The sequence below is a fragment of the Vulpes vulpes genome, chromosome 1, assembly GCF_048418805.1.
Source record: "Vulpes vulpes isolate BD-2025 chromosome 1, VulVul3, whole genome shotgun sequence".
Lineage (NCBI taxonomy): Eukaryota > Metazoa > Chordata > Mammalia > Carnivora > Canidae > Vulpes > Vulpes vulpes.
In genome coordinates, this window is record NC_132780.1 from 70,956,259 (window position 1) to 70,974,109 (window position 17,851).

The window sequence follows — 17,851 nt, forward strand, 5'->3', positions numbered from 1 at the left end:
CTTTTGATCTGGTATCAGGAGTTCTGGTTCATCTAAATGGGAAATTATATTTTGAAACAAACTTTTGGGTATTGGGTGGACTCCTTGCTGTCAGAGTACTGATCTTCTTTGCCTCTGCAGTAAACTAATATTGATATTAATGTACTGGAAAAATATATAAAGATACATACACACTACTCATAGAAGCATTGTTTGTAATTTCAAAAAAACTGGAATCAACCCAGATGTCCACCAGTAGGGTATTGATTGAATAAAACTGATTTATCCACACATGAAGTCACTATGTAGTTATGAAAAAGAATTAGGAAAATTTCACTAAACTACTGTGTAATGAGCTGTAGGGTGAATTATCACATGAAAGAAGACTTTTCATGAAAAAATAATAGTTATCGTTTGTATAAGAAAAGGCCTTAAAATACAAACACACATACATTTCAGCTTATGTTAAAAATAAGTCAGGGGCACCTGGGTGGCTCAGTGGGTGAAACGTCTGCCACACACTCAGGTCATGATGATCTCAGGGTTCTGGGATCAAGTCCCATGTCAGGCTCCCTGCTCAGTGAGGAGTCTGCTTCTCCCTCTCTCTCTGCCCCTCCTCCTGACTCATGCACATTCTCTCTCTCTCTCTCTCTCTCTCTCTCTCTTTCTCTCAAATAAATAAAATTTAAAAAATAAGTCGCATAACCTCACACCTGTTAGAATGGCTATTATAAAAAAGATAAGAAATAATGTGTGTTGGAGAAGTTGTGGAGAAAAGAGAACCCTTGAGCATTGCAGGACATGTAAAGTGGTGCAGCCACAATGGAAAACAGTATGGAGGTTCCTCAAAAAATTAAAAAACTGAACTGCTATGTGTTCCAGCAATTTCACTTCTGGGTGTTAATCTGAAGGAAATGAAAACACTACCTAGAAAATATATATGTAGCCTCAATTCCTTTGCAGCATCTACATGTCCATTGATGGATGAATGGATAGATATGTGTAAATATACAATGAGAAATTATTCAGCTATTAAAAACAAAGAAATCCTGACATTTGTGGCAGCATCAATGGATCCTGAAGACATTATGCTAGAGAAATGAATCAGACATTGTCTGTTAGTTGGCACCAATCTTCCCCACTAGCGACATGCACAAGTTCCTTCACCAACAGTACTTGTCAAACTTTAAAAATGTAGTCAGTGTTATTGGTGCAAAGGGACATAGTTTCAATATGTGTTTATCTTATTCTAATTAAAATTCAGCATCTTTTCATATTTTAACATTCATTTATACATATTATAAATTTTCCTGTCTTTTATACATTTTTCTATCAGATTTTTAAACTTTTCTTTTCAGCGTTAAGATTCCTTTGTGTCCTAAGTTGAAAACATTTTCTCCCACTTTGTCACTTGTCTTTTGTTGCTTTTTTCTTTGAAGTTTTTTTTCCTCAGGTTTTTTTGTGTGTGTCAGTTGTTTTTAATCCCAGTGTAGTTAACATAGTGTTATATTAGTTTCATGTGTACAGTATAATGATTTGGCAGCTTTATACATTATCCATTGCTCATCATAATTAAGTGTGCTCTTAATCCTCTTTATCTGTTTCACCCACCCCCTCAACCACTTACCCTCATGAAACCATCCATCTGTTCTTTATATATAGTTAAGAGTTTGTTTTGGGTTTTTTTTTGTTTGTTTGTTTTGTTTTGTTTTGTTTGTCTTTGCCTTTGTTATGTCTGCCATGGAAAGAGTATTTTTAAAAATATTTTTGGTGTGCAGTATTTTATTGCATCATGATTTAGAATCATGGTTTTATAGGCTGTTGGTAGATTCAGTTTTAAGAATGCATTCATATTTATTTCTAGGACTTTTAGTTTGGTTTTACTCTAAGTACACTATGTAAATATAGTGTCAGTATGGATGTGATGTTATCTTTTTTTGTTGTTGTTCTAACAGATTCTGTCCTAGGTTACCCTTTCATCGCATAGAAAATTAATAAAATCAATGTGTTAAAAAAAATTATATTTGCCAAATCATTCCCTTATTTCAGATTCTTTCCTCCGGAAGTAGGATCAGATCAGCATCCATGTGTGTCTTTGTCTCCTTTAGTCCATTTCCTTTTGAGTTGTTATATTTCAAAAGAGCTGGTGTGCTAGATTATAAAACTAGGAAAAATGAAGTGGTTCATTAAGTCTTCACTTGACTTAAAACCTGTTTTCCATTTCTGGCTTCATTTTGTGCTGCTCTAAACATTTTATAGGTTTACAAATTACTCAACATATTCATGGCTTATAGATGTCACATGCCTTTGGGCACACAAAAGAAGTATTACTATTTGTATGTTAATTCCAGGATCTGCCCTTTAAAGTATAATTGATGCCACATTTGGTATTGGTAGTTTGTGAATGTCTGACACAAACAACTGGCTCTATGTTCTCTCTCTCTGTGCATTTGTATAATATGCTTTCTTTTATAGTCAATATAACCCATTAGAAAAACTTACATGATAGATTAAATCTTTCCCCTGTCCACTTACAAGTAAACCCATTCTCCTTCACAGCCTTTGGAGGTGGTTTGATGGGTTGTGTTACTGGATGGTTCTGGGAGTGTGATCCTGAGCATAGAGTTCTTGGCTTATTTCTTTTTTCTTTCTTTTTTCTTTTTAAGGTTTTATTTATTTATTTGAGAGAGAGAGTGAGGAGAAGAGAAAGCATAAGCAGGAGCAGAGGGAGAGGGAGGAAGCAGATACCCCACTGAGCAGGGAACCAGACACGGACTTGATCCCAGGACCCCAATATCATGACCTGAGCTGAAAACAATGCACTGAGCCACCCAGGTGCCCCTTGGTTCTTTTGGATCCTAAAGCCTGCATGGGTAGGACATTCTTGTCATGTCCCCACTAGTCCAGTTGAGTCAGAAAGTTGAAGGTGCATGTCTGTCTGGGATCCATCAGTAACCTACTGGAGCAGAGTCTGAGGAGGATTTAGAAGGAAGCACAGGAAGCCTGTGTGCCCAGAAAGGAGGATTTCATGTAAGTGAGAAATGATCTGAGAGGCCAGAGTTTGAATGCCTCCCCAGCTCTGAACCTTGGTAGATTTTCAACCTGCCTTCTAACTGGAGAGGTGATTCAAAATGCAAATTGCCAGGACCCACCCCTCCAGATTCTTATTCCATAGGTGTAAGATAGGATGTCAAAATCTGTTCTTTTTCTTGGCACCCCAAGTGATTTTTCTGCTGATTCTGACCTGGATAGGAACCTACTACCTGTGTGAAACTCCTGTGTAATCCTGGCTAATTAATTTAGTCTCCCTAAACCCTAAGTGACTCTGTTAAAATAGTGAACATAATATTTGAAAAAGGGTTAGTGAAAGTATTAGGTGAGATTAAATGTGTTGATGTTGATGAAAGGGATTTGTGAAACAGTTACTGTTGTGCCACACAAATATTTGTTATTCTGGCTCAGCCACTTAGTGCCTATGTATGACCTTTGGCAATGATTTAACTTCTTTATACCTCATCTGTAAAATGAGGATATTAACAGTACCTATCTCACTGTGGCATTGCACAGAGTAAAATGAGAAAAGACCAAGAACAGTGCCCTGCATGTAGGCAATTCAAAAAGTACTAGATATTATTGCTATTATATTTCTTTCATTCAGTGTTCAAAATTTATGCATTGAACAGCTACTATGTGCCATGGGTATCTATGAATAGGGTGACCATATAAATTGTCTTTCAGAATAAGAGATGTTTGATGGTTACAGGGGAGCTATTAACAATTACGGTGAGGGGGAGCTATTAACAATTATAAGAAGACAACAAGTGTCAACTCAGCAGTCCTGGATAGACCAGGGTGGATGTCATGTAACCAAAATGAACCAAAGATGAGAGAGTTTGTGAAGGTAGCTTCTACTGGCAGTTCTCTTCATCTCTACCCTTACAGAGCTTGAGGTCTCTTCTAATTAAATGTTAACAGATATGTAGTGTTACTGGCTTTATGGAATGCCAAAATGGGAGTCATCCTAGGGAGCCCCATCTATCTTTGACTCTGCCTACAGGTGTCCTACTCCCAGCCATAATGAGTCTAGCTTTTTTCCTCCCAACTCCCTAGATCCCTCAACCCTAATTTTACACATCTTGACCCCTATGGCCAGAATGTACCTTCCCTTATGAGTTTTCTGGGTAGGGCTATTGCAATAAAAGACCGCAAACATGGTAGCGTAAAACAACATGCATTTATTGCTCATAGTTCTAGAGGCCAAAAGTCTGAAGTCAAGTCAGCAGGGTCATGCTTCCTTAGAAGGCTCTAAGGAAGAATGCTTCTTCCTCTTCCAGCTGCTGGTGGCTCTTAGAGTTCCTTGGCTTGTGGAGGCATCAGTCGGATCTCACCTTCCATTTTCACACAGCATTTCCTTCTGTGTGCCTCTGTGTCCTCTTTTCTTCTTATAAAGACATCAGTTACTGGATTTACTAAGCCCAGGATGATTTCATCTTTAGATCTTTAGGTAATTACATCTATAAAGACCCTATTTTCCAATATGTTCCCATTCTGGATGGACATGGATTTTGAGTAGACACCATTCAACCCACTATACTTCCTTTAGTTGGGGAAGGTTCAAATGAAAGAGAAGTTAGAGCTTTCTTTTAAATCAGGACACTGTACTAGGCTTAGTCTTTCTCAATCCAAGCTTTTGTCTTGATAGGTTGAGGAGGGAGTCCTCATTCCCTCAGAAACTTATTTATAAAGGAACTCCCATCTTGCCTTTCTTCTCTCTCTACCAGAGCAGAGGAAGTAACTTAAGTTACTGTGGGTACAAGTAAAATGTATTATCTGTAAATCTATGGCCTGACCTGTCACCTGTGGGTTTTCATTAGCTTTTATTAGAATGGGATATAAAACTGTCCCTAAGCTTTGAGGCGCTTTCTCATAGTCCCCAAATACCACCCACCAAACAATGGATTTTTGTAAATCTCTTCAACTGCTTTATCCCAGAAGAAAATTGAATGTGTCCCTGCTGAGCTTTTATTCTGTCCTTATGCCCCCAAAATGTACATTATGAAAATGTAAAAAACAAACAAGGAACCAGTCAATAATCTTAAAGGAAGTTCATTATAAGTAAGTCCCGTTAGATGGATTTAGAAAAGTGTTTTTGTTTTTTTTTAACCCAAGGCTGTATTTACCAGTTATTTCAGAGTAAAGGTTCAAAGCTAGAGTCCCTGGCCTGCACAGTACATCTCTCTCATCTACCTGCACTGATCCTGTGGCAAACATTATCTTTATTCACCTGCAAGAGCTGTAACCCTCAGGAATGGACTCTGGTGGTGGTCTTAACACATTGTTTCTCCTGAATAAATGATTACAGGAAAGGATTAGTGAGGACCAACAGCTGCAATGGAAATGAATACCATTTATCCTTTCTTGTAGTTGGATGCCAGAGTCTAGGAATTTGTCCCAATTTGCACAGATTTTGAATGCCTTTCCACAAGCCGATGTCTGGAGGGTGACTCAAGCAGACATCTGCTTGGAGTCCAGGTGTGAAAGAGGGAAGAAGCTTCATGTTTTATTTATCCAGAGTAAAAGAAATGTTGCACATCACATAAAATATCCAGATTATGAAACGGAGCTGACATAAGTAACAGTGTGTTGTATTTATATATAAAATTTAAACCTAAGGCTGGAAACTTAAGGAATTTACAGCCAAGGTGTGAAACTGTTTATCTCTGTGTCATTTTTTAAAAAAATAAATACAAATGCCTGCCATGTCTCCTTTCTTCTTTGCCCCTGAAGAGCCTGAATATTGTCTTCCCCATCCTACCCTACTCTGTGGATACCCTCTCCTCCCCTTCCCTATTCAAGCTTCCCGCAGGGTCCATGGGACATGTGAGAAGTCAGATTCACTGAGTGGCCCCCAGGTGCAATGATGTGATACGTGGCTACATAATCTTGCATGGCAGTAGGGAGAAACTAATATTCGAGGATAAGTGGCCCTCAATTATTTTTCTCCTTTCCAGAGTTGACACACATTTCTTTTCTTAAAGCTCCGTGTTAGGTGTGTGACTCCATGGCTTTTTCTTCCCCAGAGAGATTTGGTTTTGGTTTTGTTTCTTTCTTTCTTTGTTTTTGGAGGAGGAGAGATCTGTTTTAAAATAATCAAAGGTTCAAATTATCACTCTGGCTTTCCACTGATTTGAAATAAACATTTAATGTGTCACCTAATAGTTTGTCTTAAAGACATGAATTAAAATAAACATATTCTCATTATGAGCACTGAGTAATGCTTCAAATTGTTGAATCATGACATCGTACACCTGAAACTAATATAACACTGTGTATTAACTACACTGGAATAAAACAAAACAAAACACAACACGGTACAACAAAACTTATCCTTTTCCAGGCGGGCTGGCCACCTACTCATTGCAACCTTGAGTCAATCAATATCTTTTTTTAATTTTTTAAAAGATTTTATTTAATTATTTATTTGACAGAGAAAGAAAGAATAAGTAGGGGGAGTGGCAGGCAGAGGGAGAGGGAGAAGCAGGCTCCTTGCTGAGCAGGGAGCCCCATAGAGGGCTTGATCCCAGGACCCTAGGATCATGACCTGAGCCAAGGCAGATGCTTATCCACCCAGGCATCCCTCAGTTTATTTTTTCTGTGCTTGCTAGGTTAGTTCCTAGTAAACCAGCATTGGGCTGTAACCCAATGTAAGGGACATACCCAGTTTTGTTTGTTTGTTTGTTTTTTTAAATTCTGAATGAGCATGGCCCTTGTGTTACCCAAGAGAAATCATGGATTGGAAATACAGCATAAGGCATACTGATCATGCATGACCTAGAGGTAGAAGGTAGTTGAGCGCAAACAAAACATCCCTGCGGCTTTTCCCCACTACTATTCTCAATATTCTTTATCTGAAATTTATATTTATTTCCTTTAGGAAGTCTTGCTATTTCACAGAGTTTGGAAGACATGCACAGTTCTGAAATGAGTCATATCGACAGGCCTGGAAGGTAGAAGAAAGAGCCTGAACAGCCCTAAACCATCTCTATAGCTAAGCTTTTGGCATGTATTTTGCTGGATTTTGTTCCCCAAAGTAAAGATTACCATATTTCTCTGCATATAAGACTAAGTTAGACAAAAGAAATCTTAACCAGTAATAGTGATCAAAGATTAAAAAAAAATAAAGCATAGGACAGATGGGTAAAATGGGGAGGGAAGGGACCAGAGACAGAGAGAAGACAGGGGAGATGAGGGGAGAGCATGCAAACACCATCAGATTCTTTTAGGAAGTGGAAATATGTGAGGGATGAAGAGAAGGAAACCAGAACTTTCCAAATTGGATAATAATAATGATGTCTGACTTTTTTTTTTTTTTTGCGGGGGGGGGGGGGGAAGGCTAACAATAAATAGAAGCCAAAAAAAGGATATGAAGATATTTTTATCCTTACCAGTTTTTTTTTCCTGAAGTGACTTCATTGCTGCAAAATTTCTCTTCACATTATTAGCAAAATATCTTTGTCAGTAATAAATTTTCCACTGAGTTTGGGAAAAAGACAAGACACAGTGAGAAAGAGAGGACATATGAACTGAGTTTGGTATGACAGTTGGCGTGCATCCTATTTTTTTCCTAGGGTTGTAGCAACTGGTTGTATGGATTTCCTTAGGAAGAAGATATAATATAAAATGGGTTACTTTCCAGGATTCATGTCTGTTTGCCATGCATGTTTGAGAAGGGAGAGTGTTTGTTAACCCTGTACCCTCCCCTCCTCTTTATGAATATAAGCAAGCATATGCAGTGATTTGTAAACATTCATTTAATTCTCTTGGCCAAATTCATGTATATGTATGCTTTTAACTATTTGTAATATTTACCATAACTAGTAATTGAGTATTCAAACAACACTGATAAACACTTTTTGCAAAGTTTACCATGTAAAACACGATTTACCTTGGTTTAATGGGCATAGGACTTGTTATCTGTTACCTGTTATCTAGGAAAGGGTGTGCATGGACCTATGGAACCCCAAACCTTGCCTGCACACACAGCACTCACATCTTCCCACAATAAATCATTTACCACACAGCTGCCGGGGAGTGAAGGACATGGATTCCTATTTTGTCCCCTTCCCCTTCCATCCAGCTCCCTCTCCCTTTTCCATCCTTCCCTTTTCTATGGATCCTAATGAGCAGCATAATGGTCCCAGGTCCAAGGTGGGAGGGAAGTGGATGGCTACTCGGCTTGGACCCACACTGGCTAATTAGTATGGGGCTAATTGACCTTTCGTGGAATCTTATTCCTCAGCCTTCAGCAACAGAGAAGGGCCTTTCAATATCTCTATGTAGTGTAATATCTTTGATTATAATGAAAACCAGTCATAAGAAATGTGAAATACATTCAAAGCATAAATCACAAAATATCTGTCTTTTACAAGTCTCTCTTAAAAAAAAAAAAACAAAATGAAAGCTCAAATTGAAGGAACAGTTTTTATCCTCATCCAATTAAAAAAATTGGCATTTAGTGTTCATTGTAGACAACGGAGGGAACTGGAGTTCATGAGAAACAAAGCTGTGGGAGCAGTTCCTTTCTGGTTATTCTGACTCCCCTTTGCACATCTCTGGGTTCCTGCCGCTTTCTCCATGTTGTCACATTGTTAGCTGCAACCATACAGAACAATTCCCAGCCATTACATCTAAAAATATCTTTAAGTAACTTCCTAAATAATTGCCATTTTGTCTTTCTCTGACATAGAAAATACATTATTAAAAACTCATACAGAAACATATCTGTTAAAAGTTATTGTCAGAAGAAGCAACTAATAAGCGTTCTGGATTTTTAACAGCCAAAGAAAGAAAAGAAAATTTAAGTTGTTTTAAAAAGCATTTCTTTCTTATTTCGATAATTTATGTAAAGTTATCCGAAAATGACCCCCTTAATGTCAAAATGATTTTTAAAATTAAAATCTGATAACATCATCGCCTATTAAATTAGGAAATCTTTTATCTGATAAGTATTAGCTGATTATATTATTGCTTTTCTGGAGAAAAATGTGTGTTATTAAAAACTCAAATGAAAATTAGAGATGTTTCAGACCTTAAAATGTAAAGTTAGTACACAATGGGAAATGTGACAGCCTTCCCATTGAAAAAGTTTAAGCATTTTGTAGGATGAAATAGAACTTTGCAGACTGGAGAGAGCTAAAAAAAAGAATGAAGGTATCGGAGATAACTTGACCTAATTTAATGAGCACAGGAATTGGTACAGTAAGTATGCTGATGAGTGTGGAGCGATCAGTATGCTTAGACAGGAGGTTGTGTCCAACATGTCTGTTTATATCATGAATTCAGAGAGGTGGAGAGTCCAAAGCAGAATATTTGAATAAACCCTGGGCTTACAGCCAAAAAACATGGGCTGCAGAGCTGTCTTTTTCATTTCCTAATTATGTGTCTTATGTGGGCGAGTTACCCAAGCCATCTGAAATGTTTCCTTACCTCTGAAATGGCTACCACAATTGATATGAGCTTCACAGTATCATTGGGTTATTCAACAAACCCAGGTCTCTGGAGTGTGGACTTTGAACCAGGTCTCTGTCGTAGAGACTTCAGCATTAGATCCAGTATCTTTTCTTGAAGATGGCATTGTTGGGTAACAGAGAGAAACACATAAAAAGGCAAGGGCCATGCAGAGTGGTCAGTGCCACCTTCTGGGCTCACTGGGACCTGGAGGAGTGCCCATCCCGCAGCAGCAAGAGCTGGCGCTGGCCTTCCTTCCTGGGAGTGAGGCCTCGTTGCCAGACTGGCTTCATGCTCGTGGTGCTTCATGTGCTTTGACCAGTTGCTCTGTAACTGGCACTGGTTCTTACTTTCATCATCGTTTTGTTTGCTTGTTTGTTTTAAATCAGATCCACCCACACTTTCTTTTGCTACCTCCACTGAGCCAGTTCCAGCAGGGCTGTCTTCCACAGCTTTGCACATTCCGGGGATCTGGCTTTCCTCCTAATCATTCCTTCATACCCAGGGTGTGGCCCTGCAGCTTCCAAACCCGGCTCTTCACCATGAGCCCTGGGCATCTGTCCTGCTCTGTCCACCCTGTCCGGGAGCCACATTGTGGACCTTGGAGCATCAGAGGTGGGTAATGGGGTGTCCTTGGCCTTGCCGACCTCATCTTCACACTCAGGAACCAGGTGACATTGAGCTTGTCATGAACCTCTCGTGGCTCATCTGCATCTTCTGTCAGGTGCCATTGAAATGAGCAGCCAGTGAAATAAAGAGCTTTATTCAGGCCAGCCAGTTCTGGCTTCCCAAAATCACGCTGCAGATGGCAATAGCACTTTCTTCAGAGGACTCTAGTGACTCTAGTGACGCTGAACTACTCACTGCATCTGAAACCTTGTCACGCAGCCTGGAGGGGAGCTAGAGCTCAGACATAGGTGCACTTATTTAATTGTATCAATATAATTGTTATTTCTATAGAAGATGAAAGCACTTGGTTAATAATGTGACATTATTGGCTTTTTGAATCTCATTACTAATCATTTTAGAGATTGTCTGTCTCACCCTTTTATACGTGTTTGGAAAACACTCCAATAACTTTGCAATCCCCAGGAATTTTCTTGTCAGAGTAACATTGCTTGTTTTTACAAGGTCTAAAAGGTTAAGAATATTTTGAAAAGCATTACAGGTTTTTCAAGTTTTGCTTATTTCCAATGTTCTTCTTCTTTTCTTTTTTTTTTTCTTTTTAAAGATCTCATTTATCTGAGAGAGAACACGAGCAGTGGCGAGGAGCAGGAGAGGGAGAAGCAGGCTCCCCACTGAGCAGGGAGCCCAAGGCAGGGCTCCATTCCAGGACCCCCTGGGATCATGACCTGAGCTGAAGGCAGATGCTTAACCCGCTGAGCCACCCATGTGCCCCTATTTCCAGTGTCCTAATTGGATTACCAGACTCTCAGATATTTGAATCCTAACTTCATGTCAGCAGAGGAACTCCTTCTAGGAAAAGGAAAAATCAATGTCTTGTATATTATTAGATAATGGCCAATCAGGTGAGACTTGGTTATTGGTTGTCAATCATCTCCCATAGATATTTTATTAATACTGGGGTGTCTCTAAATCAAAGGTACTATAGAGAGAGTGTATATGATCCAAATCTCTCAGTCCCTGATGGGGCAGAGGCTCCGTCCGATTGGCAGCAAGCAGCAAGCCCAGTTGGGCAAATAACTACTTGTTTTGTCCACATTGAACAACCTATATCACTTCCTTACTTGTTGAATTAATAAATTAAACCACAAATATGATGTGTTTCCTCTTTGCCAGGAAATATTCTATTTATTGAGGAAACAGAGACAGAAGGCATTGTTTTTGCTCAGAGGAAGTTTAAAACCATGCTGGAGAACTCTGCAGTCTTTCCACTGAAAATCTCTACCTTCCAAAGCTAAGGAAGTTTTTCCTATACTATGAGAACTAAATATTATTTGGGGCTTTGAAATGACTAGACAACTAAACTTTATCCAATTTATCATCTCTGGAATGTGTTATTAGTGGGGCTTTGAACTCTACCAACATGATGGTGTAGTTATACCATCTGGCAGAGGAACTGCTTCCGAGATCAACACCGCTTTTTATGAGAGGTCAAAGAATTAAGCAGCTAATGGTCTCAGAACCGTGGATGGAGACCAAGAGAAATATGTTCTGTACATATCACTGTAGCTACTGAAATCTGCTTGGGATCTTTGTATCTTCCTGTTCCCCTTTCCAGCTCTAGCCTAGGCATTAAAAAAAAAAAAAAAATCTCGAATTGAAAGGAAAATCTCAGTTTGGGGATTTCTCTCATGGTTGTCAAATTTTAGCAGGCTCTGAGAATTTGCTGAGGTTCTTCATGTGTTTCATGGCATCTGAGCATATAGGCATTTTTTTTTAACAATGTCTAGTTCACAGGAAGCTGGAATGTTGTCAGAAGGATTGTCACATCTATAACATCTTCTTATTTTGCCTTCTATGCCCATTTTCCAAGTAGGACTGTGTCAATGGGACAGCCTAATAAGATTCAGAGGCTTTATTGATGTACAAGATCAGAGGCCAGTCTTGTTTAGTTTTCAAAACTCCTGAATGATGATACTGATACTAACACCTATGTATTTTGAGTTATTGCTGTGGCTTGGGGTCTGCCCTCCTTCTGTTTCCTTAAATCTTCAGAATAGTCTTCAAAGTTGGTGGTATTGCCAATGAAAGATGTAGAAACCAGAGCTTAGGGAGGAAAAGTAAATTGCCAGAAATTATACAGCTAATAAATTACATTTATTTGGCTTTAAATTCCACGTTCTTTCTTCCACAGCCTCTGGTTCCCCACAGAACATTTTAGGTATCGAGCTTGTGATTTTTTATATTTGTTCATTCATTCATTTATTCATTCTTATTTCTGCCCCCATCCTTTGACTTTTCCATCAACGGACATATTTTCTCTATCTATCTGGTACAAAGCACTGTGTGAGTCAATCTGATAAGTAAAAATATAAGTATGACCCAGTTGCCACTCTCAAGAATTTCTAAGTTGAGTCTGAAGCTCAGACAGACAGACAGACATCCCCCCCGCCCCAAAAAAAACCTCTACCCTTTGACCATGGCAGGAAGAGCATGACAGGCAAAGATTGCTGGCACTCAGATGCAGAAGAAAGGCATTACTTTTATCTGAAGCATGTAAGTCCTGAAGGTAGAGAGAGGAATTTTATCTGACTGAATTCTTGAGCCTCCTTGAAAAGAAAACACTATGGACAAAAACCTCAGGGGATGTTAGGAGACTCATTCTCAACTGTTTCCTCCTGTTGCAGAGCTCCTGTCCTCGCATATCTGCTCAAGTGTACTCAGATCTTGGTGTTGGTTTATTTGAAATGACTTAGGCTCAGGGCTATGTACAATTCCTATGGTCCTGGCTGAACACGGAGGCTGTGATAAATAGTGATAGAATGTCTATCAGACCAATGAGAATGGAAAATAGATATTGTCAGCTATTACTGCCTAATGAACAACCACAAAAATCTCAGTGCCGTACATCAAATGAGCATATCCTTCACGTCAGCTGGGGTCCGTGGTGCCAGCCTGCCTCAAGCTGGAAGGCTTTTTTCAAGCTGTAGGTACAGCTGCCCTGGTCCTCTCTGTGGTTGAACACAAGTCTGTGTCAGATGTACACATGGGGCACTGGCTCAGGAGGTGGAAAGCACCCAGAGGTGCTCTACTGCTGACCACAGCAGTGGTGCAGATACATTTTAAGGCCCTGGTTCAATCATGTTGGCCAAAGCCAGTCATGTGACTGAGCCCAAATCAAGTCCAGAAGGAGAGATGGGAGGGAACAGCTCTGATGAAAAATCTCATCTCTCATATATACGATGAAGGAGATGGAAAGGAGATCAAATCATGAGATAGGTGATCTAAAAAGGAGAAAAGTCTAAGCACACCTGAAGATGATAGTAAGATGTCAGATTCTATATAACAGGTAATAGTGAGACATTTGAAAAGGTTATGTCGCATACTCCAGAAACTTGTACATAATAGATGATAGAGGGAGATGGGAGGTCAGGGAGCAATTGCACAGCTACTATAATGATGAAAGCTTAAAATGGGGAGGTGGCAATTGAGAAGTAAAGGAGCAGGAAGATATGAAGGCAATTTCTGAATCAGAATTAGTTGCTCTTGGCACCTTGCTGGATATAATGGTAGGGTGGAGGAGCCCACAGCGGTGATTCTACTGAAGCCATCAGAAGACACAGAAGGATCATCAGAGTTGTAGGTGATGGGGGAGGGCCTGATGCCTGCGTACCATGGAGGAGGGCAGTGCTTCGACAGAAATGGGGACAAGAGGTGGGGCAGACTAAGATGGAGATTGAGGACACAGTGGCCATGGCTGAGTAGGAGCCACCCTGAGATTCACAGAGCTGTGAGGACAGGTGGCAAGGAAAGCAAGCATGTCCAGGTGACAGAGGCCTGGGGCATGGGGTACAGAAGAAGCAGAAATGGTACTGAGGACCAGAGGGCATCCCAGTGATCTTCTGAGTCCACAAGGTGAGCCTGCAGGAAATGCTGCTGCATGTTGGGCACCCCTCATAAATGTTTGCTGGTGATGGCGATGGAGCTCTGGAGGGAGGATGGGGGCCAATTATGACTGTTACAAGCATAGCTGTGTTTGCATGGTGTTGTTTGAACATTGCTACGATAAGAGCATGACTGTGGGTAGTTTATAGATATGAAATTCAGGGATTGATTGAAAGAATGAGGTCCTGGCTCTGCAGGAGGAGGGCTGCAGACAGATGAGTGATTTTCCATCCAGTAGATATTCTGAGATGAGGCTTTGATCTCAGGTAGTCTTGTTTTAGCCCTAGCAAATTATCTGACTTCTAACTTTAATTCTAGTAAATTTTACAGTCTTCTGTTCATACACATCAATATATTGATGCAGAGCATTTTTTCACATATTCACTGATTTTAATTGTGATCTTGGATGTATTGGCCTGCGTATGCTATTCACTTGCTTCCCCATCGCTGTGGTGATGTGTTTGCTGGTGACATAGGGGATGCGTGTGGAGTCTACCATAAACATGATTTTAAATTGTAGAGAGAAATGCTCTGTAACTGACAATAACCAACCCTCTGTTCTTTATAAAATGGAGATGAATGCCAGTATTTATATCTGAGAATTGGGAGGACACATCACTTCAGAAGTAAATCAATTTTAAAAGAATTTTGCTTTTTGCTGTGCTTATGTGTGCAGTGTGGTACGTTTTTTCCCTATGAGCTCTGGTGTTGCTTTGACTGTTACCCTAGTTTTCTGTTGCTGTGTTCCATGTGTCCCCACGTTTTGTAGCAGGCATGTGTGTGAGTGCCATGGCCCTGCTGACCCTGTGTCTGCCTCTGTCAAACACACATGGCTCTCAAGTTCCATGACTGCGTGCAACCTTGGGCCTAAACAGATCTTAGCCTCTTCTGTGGACTCTGGGATGGAGGACAGGTCAAACCTTACTTGGCATTTTAATGATTGCACTTTCTCAGTCTGTGTCTGCCTTGTTCCCACACAGAGCTGTGACCTGGATCAGCAGAGCATCATTCACGTTGTGCTGAGACCCTGGAGCAAAGGCCAAGAAAGGGAGGGCCCTGGAGGAGATGGCCCACGGAAGGCTGTGGAGGGCTCAGACAGAGAGCCTGAGAGCTTAACGCGTGTGGACCTCAGCAGCTCTGTCCTCCCAGCCCACTCGGTGGGTCTAGCTGTGATCCTGAGCGACAACTCTGAGAGGGTTCTGCCAGACAGAAGGCCAGGTAATTGTACAGATTATGTCTACGGCCAATAGAGCACTTTGTGTAGCCGACCTCTGCAGGGAAGGGGCTCAATATGTACATATTTAATTCATGTAAGGTCTAGATTACTAGAAGGAGGCATCATTAGAAGGATGGCACTTGGCTATAAAATTTGAGGTGAATACATTTAATAAATACAATAGAACAGGGCTTTCAAATTAAGAATGAAGGGAAGGGCTGGAGCAGGTGTCAGGACCATGGTCATGGTATTTTATTTTAGTTATTTTTAAATTTAATTAATTAAGATGAAGCAGGATTCTGGAAATATGATGCATTGAGCTAGGGTCAAAATATATGATTAAGGTGCATCTATATCCCTCCCAGGTTTTGCCTTTCTTTTTCTATTTCTTATTTTCTTAAAATACATTTTGGTTTATTATGTTTCTGATGATGTAGGGAAATTTCAAAAAACAGAAAGAGAACTTTAGAGAGGCAACTTTAATCGTGTGCCAGTGCTAAGACAACACATTACAATGTCAATAACACCCGCAGTGTGAACAATGTTTCTGTCTTTCCGTGTTACAACCCATTTTCAAAATGCTTTTATTTAGCAAGAATGGCGATTCCTTTCTTATTTTGCCAATATTAATGTATTTCCCTTAATCTTTTATTTTTATTTTTTTAAGATTTTATTTATTTATTCATGAGACACAGAGAAAGAGAGGCAGAGACACAGGCAGGGGGAGAAGCAGGCTCCATGCAGGGATCCCGATGCGGGACTCGATCCCAGGCCTCCAGGTGAAGGTGGCGCTAAACTGCTGAGCCACCCAGGCTACCCAGTCTTTTATTTTCCAATCTAAATAGTCAAAGGTAGGGGTGCCTGAGGACACCTGGGTGGCTCTGCCTTGAGCTCAGGTCCTGATCTCAACGTCTTAGGATCAGCACCCACCCCTCTTCCAACTCCCTGCTCAGTAGGGAATCTGCTTCTCCCTCTCCCTTCGCCCCTCCCCACCGCTGTGCACTCCCAGGTTCCTGCACACACACAGGCTCTCTGTCTCTCTGCCTCTCTCTCTCAAATAAATAAATAAATAAATAAATAAATAAATAAATAAAATCTTTAAAAAAAAACAGTCAAAGGGGGCAGCCTGGGTGGCTCAGCGGTTTAGCACCTGCCTTTGGCCCAGGGTGTGATCCTGGAGTCCTGGGATCAAGTCCCATGTTGGGCTCCCTGCATGCAGCCTGCTTCTCCCTCTGCCTGTGTCTCTGCCTCTCTCTCCTTGTGTCTCTCATGAATAAATAAATAAAATGTTAAAAAAAATAGTCAAAGGTATAACAGGATTCTTTTTGCCTGTGTGTGACAGAAAGCACAAAATAATAGCAATGATTTTGTAAGGTATAAGTAAATTTCTCTCCTATATACAGTAAGTGAGGATTATATGAGACATAGGAAAAAATGTAATACATGGGGAAAAATGAGATCCATCTAAAACTCTGCAGTACCCATATGATCCAGAATGGAAAGTTAATATAAGTATTGGACTCCGATTTATGGTGCATCTGATGTTTCAAGTGGAGCATACATAAAAGCTATTCTGAGAGAACATTCAGGTGGCATGGCAGGTCGCTTCCAGAGAGAATCACCCCTTCTTAAAGGGGCACACGTCATCAAACATTACAATTCAAACAAAGAGACGTTCTGTCTTGAATAGAAGTAAGTATATTCCATAAACTGGAAGATTGATTTCCCCTGAAACTTGAGAAAATAAAGTAACAATTTGAAACAGAACACAAAACAAATACTTTTGATGTTAATTAAAGCATAAAAGAAAAAAATTGAAACCTAAAACAGAATACAACCATAATAGAAGAACAGCTATTAAATAGAACATAATTTTAGCTATTGGAATGAAAAAAAAAAAAGTCCTCATTGGATGGGTTAAGACAGCAAGTTTGGCAATGCCAAAGAGAGAAATTGTCAACTGAAAGATGGAGATGAAGGAGTTGCCCAAAGTGGTACAGGTTAAAATGTAAAACAATGCTTTTAGGAGACTGAAAGTTTGGAAGAGTTGGCCAAACATATTTCTGAAAAGAGTTTCATGACAGGAGAATACAGAATAGAAAAGAGACAGTTTTCTAAGAGAATACTGAAAATTTTCCAGTATGTGTAAGTCCTCTGATTCAAGAGTACATGGTCCCAAGCATAATAAAACAAAGAAACACACAATTGGTCTTAATCAAGATGAACAAAAATAAATTCACTTTATAAAGAAAGTAAAGGACCAAGGAAAAAAAGAAGATATTAAAACCAATTGAAGAAGGAGATTACTTATAATAGAACAGTAATTTGAATGGGTCCTGGCAGGAATAATAGAAGAAACAGTATTGGAATAATATCAAATGGCCAAGGGATACACTTGTTAACTTATGGCTCCAAACCCAACAGGCCTAACAAAAATATTGCTCGAGAGTGAGAGGGAAATAAAGACACTTTCAGATGAACACTGAGAGTATTTGTACTCAGTCTGAAAGAACTGTTGAAGTACTCACAACAGCGAGGAATGGGTTTGAACTCAAAGTGACAAAATGGGATATGAGAGAT

General features: G+C 39.9%; 1 protein-coding gene across 1 annotated transcript in view; it reads left to right on the forward strand.

The window, feature by feature from the left end:
• PRKN (parkin RBR E3 ubiquitin protein ligase) overlaps positions 1 to 17,851 on the forward strand; it is a 1,279,940-nt gene that overhangs the window by 397,029 nt on the left and 865,060 nt on the right. Inside the window, exon 3 of the mRNA XM_026015949.2 lies at positions 15,036 to 15,273. Within this exon, the coding sequence (XP_025871734.2) occupies positions 15,036 to 15,273 (238 nt within the window). The remainder of the gene's footprint in view (positions 1 to 15,035; positions 15,274 to 17,851) is intronic.